Below are 7,565 nucleotides of genomic sequence, written 5' to 3' on the forward strand. Positions count from 1 at the left end.
TCAGAAGAGCTGGCCCCGGTGGCCGTTCCAATTAGTAGCCACGCAAGCTTGACCACGATCTACTCAAAGAACATGCGCTACTGCACTATCCCCCTCTTACCGCTCGGCTACGTCAGGCGAAGTAAGACTGGTCCCATTTTGACAACTCACATATGTAAGTTTGGATTTTCAACATTAGCAATAAAGAATAAAAATCGAAAATTTCTTTTATCGGTCGAGAAGATGTGCATGTATCAATGATCCACGTCAATTTTAATTTTTCTATTCGTTGTTTTCGATACTAACATGCGTTGATAAAAACCAACGTGTGACACATAAGCGAAACTACAGATTTCGAATAAATCCCTTCTGCTATTTAACGATTATATCAAATCATACCATCGTCATCTTCTTCTTCTCCCTGGAAGATGGCGGACCTGTTGGCACCGTAATTTCACCACTAGTACATAAGAATTAAAACATTTGTCTATAATTATGAATTCTCCAACGAGCAAGCACGCTCCACTGAAATGGTTCTTTTCAAAATTAAACATTTTAAACCGGTTTTATATTTTATTATCATCTTTTGCAACTTTCTTCGGTTATTAGACATGCTTATGGCAGCAAAGGCCTAGAAAACAAGCCCTTAGCTACAAGCATTAAAATAGGCTTTAATTTTCAGTTGCTCCCTCTCCTTTTGAAGCTCAGACATCAGCGCACACACACACGATGAGAAGATCGATAGAGACAAGCAGGAATGCGCGGTGTGAAGTTCATATACGGAATGCTATGATCAATGACTGTTACAAACAGGTCATGGGGAAGATGCGGACTTTATAACGAGAGGGAAGGAAAGCTACATTATTGTTCCTCGTCCTCGGCGCTTTGAATAAAAATTATATTTAGAAGAGGAATGTGTACGCTATGTCACACAATAAAAAAAAAATTAAAAAATAGTGAAAATTGCGTGAAAGTTTGTGTGTGCGTGATGATGAGTTTGTTTCCGTCTTAAACGGAAGAAAAACGATGAGTGCGTCTCGAAGTTCTCCCGCAAGCGGTGGAATATTTAGAAAGGATTATTTGCGACTGGCGCTTGGTGGCGCTCAGGTTTCTTTACAATGTGCGAAAACGAACAACGCACAGCGTTTTCGAAAGTGTAGAAAGTAAGTTACGATAGATATTCGTTCGACGATGCGGTGCGCTGGACCATCCTTCGGACAATGAAATTAGTTCGTCTGGTCTGGGAAACTGCGGTCACATGACACACCTTGACGGAGCATGGCCAGGATATCGTACCACAGCAGCAGACGATGCCGTACGTACTACACGTAGTCTTCGCCACAGTGGCCGCAAGCATCGGTATCATATGCAACGGATGCATTCTCTTCGTACTGGTGTGGCACCGTCGTATACAGAACGCCAACCACGTACTTTTACTTCACCTGGCGTTCGTGGATACTCTCTTCTGTCTCGTGGTTCTTACTTATAACACCGCCCTGGGAGCCTTGGACACGTCGCGAGCATTCGACGGAGCCTACCCAACACTATCACCTTCATCTGCCGTGTGCGGGGCCCACGGGATGATGTGGACTTTGTTTCCCGCTGTTATGGTGTGGACGGTATGCGGTCTCGGGTGTGATCGGTATGTGGCCATTGCGCGTCCCTTAGAGTACTCTCGTCTAGTGAACAGACGAAGAGCGGCTGCATTCTTGGCTACCTCGTGGATCTTGGGAATAATATTTGCTCTTCCACCCCTATTTAAAGTGTGTCCTTACGCTTTCATGGATCTAAGGTGGGCATGTGGTGTAAGCTGCTCCTCCACGCTGTCTGATCTCACGTATCTATTTATATACGTCACGACTGTAGTGCTGTTTCCCTTAACGATCATGCTGGTGTGTAATGTCCACATGTTTCTGATTGCTCGTTATCACAGACATCGAATAATCTCGGCCATCTGCGAGGTAACAGTTCAGGCTCAGGTGACCGTCACTCATCAGCGTAATCCCTGCGAGTTGAATCGATATCGTGGCCGTAATGCTTTCTTCACGATCACCCAACATTTGGGATCGCTCATATTATTTATTATTCCATATTTTGCTCTTTTCGTATGGGAAGGGGTTAGCGGAGACAGACTGAGCGGTGCGTTCATTTCTGTGACGACAGTGCTTCTTACATGCGCACCCACCATTAACGCATATATTTACGGTTTGAAAAGTCGAGTGCTGCGGCAGACGCTTAAGAGGCTGCTCCGGAGACACCTGTATAAACAGGAGGCAGTCAGAGAAGTGGAACGAAGGCTATCCATTATTTCTACCAAAAATCAAAGAACGTCACTCTGCCATCGGATGTCTTTTCCTTTTTCGAGCCTTAATTCTTCAGAGAGGTCTTCTTTCGACTGTCAACAGTGGTCAAGACCACAGTCCGACGTGCATGGCACCAACAGAAACGCGGAAAATCCATGCGATGAGGAAACTGATGGTCACTTTATAGCTTCGCAGTGCCCATCATTACCATCCTCGTCCCACAGGTATCCTCGTGACAGTAGCGTAAATAAGAAAGAGAAAAGTTCAGAAGAAATAAGGGACTCGGCAACATCTCAAGGTGACAGATAACAGCCGGTGGACCAAAAAACACCAGGTAACATTCCTTAGAAAGCACAGACCGTTCATTTTGTGGCAATCTTTTAGAGTTCCACTTGGAATGCTTTATCCTGCATATATGTTGAAACTTCGAAGAAAAGACGTTACCTGAGTATTTATATAAACATGGACTATAATGAACTGTTGTATAGATGTTCCTGAACTGATAATGAAGTCTGTTCATATGATGCTTTACGTATATTCTGAGTATTGAATGTAATTGCGCACAATGTAGATAAAAGACACATATCTCTGACATTAAATGTTTTTTCTCTATATGAAAAGTTTTATTTCTATTTAAACTATAATTATTATTTTTATTTATTTTTATTAATTTTTTTTAATTAGATTTTCATCCCAGAACATAGAGTACTTCAGTAATATAGAAGGTCGTAAAAGCACAATTATAAACAGAAAGGAAAAATTAGTATACAACACAAATGTTACACCACTTTCGCAAGATGTGTATACGCGAGTGATATGCACTCTGTCTACTAGGCTGACAGGTTGAAAATACAACCAGTTTTGTTAGTAGTGTTAACGTTCCGTGTCAATATTTTGCAATGGAGCAACGAACGAAAATCAAATTTTGTTTTAAACTGGGAAAATCTACAACAGAAACATATGAAATGTTAAAAATTGTTTATGCTGATGAAAGGAAGTGCACCAGTTTGTTTGAATGGTGCAAGCAGTTCAAAGACGGACGTGAGAAAGACTCAAGAAATGGGCATCCGTCAACCTCTCATCGTTCTATATCTCACTGTACAATGATATAGAGCGCTAAGTCCTCATCACACCTTTTGGACGCGCTTGTGGGAAGAAAAAGACTTAAGAAAATTTACCAAGTTATAAAAAGCAAAGATTTATTAAAACAAAAAGATTTTATTATAACAAAAGATTGCCCCAATTACTTGGAAGAGGGAGTCTACGTGATTGTTCATTATTATATTAATTAATTGATAGGCTTAATCTACTATGTATATAATAGTGAAGTGTCTATCAATTCATTACATAAAAGATTGTCCTTTAAGAAATATAGGCATAATGCTTTACCAGGAACTTTTCAATAGTCTGTCTCGGTAAAGTATAGGGTTTCCCTCCCATGATTTTCCTCAGATTTTATAAATCCTTCAAAACAGACAAACTGGACTTAGACCAAACGTACATGCAATTTACAGAAACTAATGTCTCACGTGATAAGTTTATTTTAGTTTTAATTATCTTCATGAAATATAAATTATATAGATCATGCAATTATATGTTAATATATAATTGCATGATCGCTTTGGTGCTAATTCAAAACAACCCAAATTTCCTTTTATGTATATTTGATTAAAAGTCTATCGTTTAAAGTTTGTTGTTATGTGTTTTAAATATTTGTGTATCCTTATTTTATTTGACATTAAATACAATCATTTATAACAGAGTAGAACTGTCAATAAATCATACTCTTCTAAAAACGGAACACAGTGTAAAGGTTAATACACTTAATAATCTACACTACCTGGAAACTAATAGGACCAAGTAGGTTTGGAATGTATGCAACAATCTGTGCAAATACGAGGTGTGGTAATAAAGTTTCCGGACTGGTGCTGTTGCGGTCATGTTCGATGAGTTTGAAAATACACTGTAAATGGAAGTTGTATGTTGTAGTTCAAACTTCCTCCAATAGATGGTGGTACAGAGATTGTCAACTAGGCTGGCACGTTGCAAATAACAACCGCTTTTGTTAGTAGTGTTCACGTTCCGTGTCAATATTTTGCAATGGGGCAACGAACGAAAATCAAATTTTGCTTTAAACTGGAAAAATCCACAACATAAAACGTATGAAATGTTAAAAACATGTTGATGAAATTCTGATGAAAGATTAAGTCGCCCCAGTGTGTTTGAATGGTATCAGCGGTTCAAAGACGGACGTGAGGAAGACTCAAGAAATAGGCGTCGGTCAACCTCTCGAAATAAATAAATGAAGACAGAGTTGTGAAATTTCAGGAAATTGTGACAAGTGATCGTCGTTTGACTCTCAGAATGATGGCTGAAGAATTAGATATGAATAAGGAGACAATTATTCAAATTCTGCGAGAAAATTTAGGGAAAAAGGGAGGTTCTTGCAACTCACAGGAAAAATATTTCAGGATGTTGAGGACATAAAGAAAAACGTAACAGCCGAACTGAACATTATCTCTTTGGACGCCTTCGCCGACTCTTTTCAGAAACTTTTAAAATGGTGTAATAAGTGCATTCAATCAGATGGTAATTACTTTGAATAAAAATAAAACCATTTTTGCTCCTTCATTTTGTGTTCTTTTTATTGCACCAGTCTGGGAACTTTATTGCCATCCCTCATATAACTAAATTGAAGAGATCATAATGATGTGTAACTTGTACAGGAGAGTACTGTAAAGCCATGTGACCCTACTAAACTAATGCCTAAAATAAGTTTACCATCAACGTAAAACAGACAGGATCTTAAGGAATTCCAAAGAGATATGACTGTCGAGTGCATTTAGCAAATTCTACAGCAGAGAGGACGTTTGCACTTGTCGAGTTTCATAGACTAGCGGCATTCGAGTCTAAAGAATTGAAAAACATCCATGGAGAGGACGGAACGAGGTGCTCGACATCTGGAGCAGATTATCAAGGGTAATCGTCGCCAAAGGACAGAACAATTAAACTGTATTTAATGCTGGAACATTACACGGTATCAATACTAGCACCATATAAAGACTGCACTACTGGCGTAGGAAATCTTCACGAAAGCCACCGACGCCTCGGACACCAACTCAAGAAATACAGCCCTGTTGATGCCGCAAACGCAAAGGATAGACACAGGAGGACTGAAGATAAGTCATGTCGTCCGATGATCCCGATATGCTTTCCATATACAATGAAAGAGTGCACAGATGTAGAAACAACAGGAGGTAGTGGAAATATGCTGTTGTGTTGACAATATAGGCTGCGGAAGGATGTACAGCGGTGTGGATGTATGTTTTCGTGGCATACTCTTGGTTCCGTGATTTCACTGCGAATACTAGAACATATTTGAACATCGTTCCTGACAGTGATACCCGTATGTCGTATGTTTGTACACCGGTGTGCAAAACTTAAGGACCAACACTATTTCCAAAGGTTACAACCAAAGGTTACAACCACAAAATCTTTACTTAAGGTGCTCTTTACTAATGAGAGTAGATTCAGTCTTAGCAGCGATTCAGCGTGTTTATGGATGATAATGCCACACCCCATTGCACTGCAGCTGTTGATATGCTTTTGGAAAGTGAGGACATTGTTCGAATGGATTGGCCTGCCCGTTCACGATCTAAATCCCATCCAACACATATGGGACGCTCTGGGGAGACGCCCAGCGGCACGTCCACACCCCACACCCACCAGAAAATGCTCACCAGCTGAAGATGGCGCTGCCAGAGGAACGGACGATGTTACTCCAAGAACTTATCAACAACATTGTTCTAAGTACGTACAGGCAGTGCAAAGACTGCGTCGACATTAGGGGTGGCCATATCTCCTACTGAGGACCACCTCTTCCCTTTTTTCCATCTTTGGCAGTGATGCATCTGTATCATGGCAGCCAGTGCTATGTTGCCATTTTTGAATAAATTCCCTGTGTACCGTTTTGTTTCCGTTGTTGTGTCGGTGTTGTTTTCTTCATCATTTCTGTACCCACGAGGTTCCTTTGGTATGCTTTTCCCATAGATACAGAGCTTTGTCAAAGGCCGGGGAAAAAAAAAAAAAAAAGAACATACATAGTAACTAAGCAAGAACATTTGACTAATTAGTGTAAACAAACTTATAAGCAACAAGCTATTTTAGCTAGCATAAAAGGTAATAATACATAATGGCAGAACCCCAAGATTCGAGGACCATATAAATTTACAGTTCAAGATACCCAAATCATGTGTACATACAGCAATGCAAGATAACAGACAATAAAAGGACCAATTTTCATAAATGTTAACAAGATTCAGTATCATCCTAGAAGGGCATTATAAGATTAGTTGTCCTCAGTGCAGTTTCTACACTAAACTCTTAATAGACAGCTACTGTAAATCTATACAGCTACATAAATATTGACCTTGTACCCGTGTGGGAAGACCATATCGCTCCAGGAAATAAGGGCAGGTTTGTTACATGAGTGGACTAATATTCCTCAACATCACTTTTCAACAACTTGTTGACTCTCCGCTATGCAGTTACGGAGTAGTGATTCGGGCCAACGGCGATTTAACACGCTATTAGCTCATGATTCTTAAAGTGGCCAGGCAATACATTATACATTACCAAAGTTCTCCGAAGCAGCTTAATTTTTGGGTTTAATTCTTATCGACGATTGGAATAATTTCTAACCCTGTTCAATCTCAGGCGGGAGTGAGTAAGGTTCCCCCTGTGCGTTGTTTCGGGGTTTTCAGCGCGAGCCATTGTGCAAATCGACCCGTGAATATATACTTCTACAGACATAATATACTTAGGGTTATAAGCCCACTCCTGGAGACCATTAATATCAGTATTTATTATTATTATTATTATTTAAATTTTATCCCTGCGTATCTGTCCACCTGCTTTATATCGCATTGAACGAACACATGGTGCTGTTATTGAAGGAGTGTTACATTTCATGAAAAGGTACGTGTATCCAATAAAATGTCCACTCGACACGTTATTAGGTCTCGAATAATTTGGTAAAACGTTACTTTATGGTATTCACTTGTACAAAACCGCATGCAGATATTTTTGAACTAATTCCACCAAGGTCTACATACAGTTTCATTCACGTGAATATCGTGAAGTAATAAGGTCCCACCAAATTCTTAGAGATCTTAAGAATTTGAACCTTCAAACCACTGAAGTCACAAGTGGGCTTCAGGGATCTGAGCCCATTTGGACACAAAATAAAAATAAAAAATAAAAATGTTTTTTTTTTTTCATAGC

At 39.7% G+C, this 7,565-nt stretch overlaps 1 protein-coding gene across 1 annotated transcript; it reads left to right on the plus strand.

The window, feature by feature from the left end:
- Positions 1 to 1,289: 1,289 nt before the first annotated feature.
- On the plus strand, positions 1,290 to 2,591 carry LOC150085977 (olfactory receptor 2K2-like). Its single transcript, XM_090374759.1, has one exon. The coding sequence runs from the start codon at positions 1,290 to 1,292 to the stop codon at positions 2,589 to 2,591; it is 1,302 nt and encodes a 433-aa protein (XP_090230885.1).
- Positions 2,592 to 7,565: the final 4,974 nt, after the last annotated feature.

The sequence above is a fragment of the Mastigoproctus giganteus genome, chromosome 5 (assembly GCF_048544385.1).
Source record: "Mastigoproctus giganteus isolate SK-2022 chromosome 5, ASM4854438v1, whole genome shotgun sequence".
Lineage (NCBI taxonomy): Eukaryota > Metazoa > Arthropoda > Arachnida > Uropygi > Thelyphonidae > Mastigoproctus > Mastigoproctus giganteus.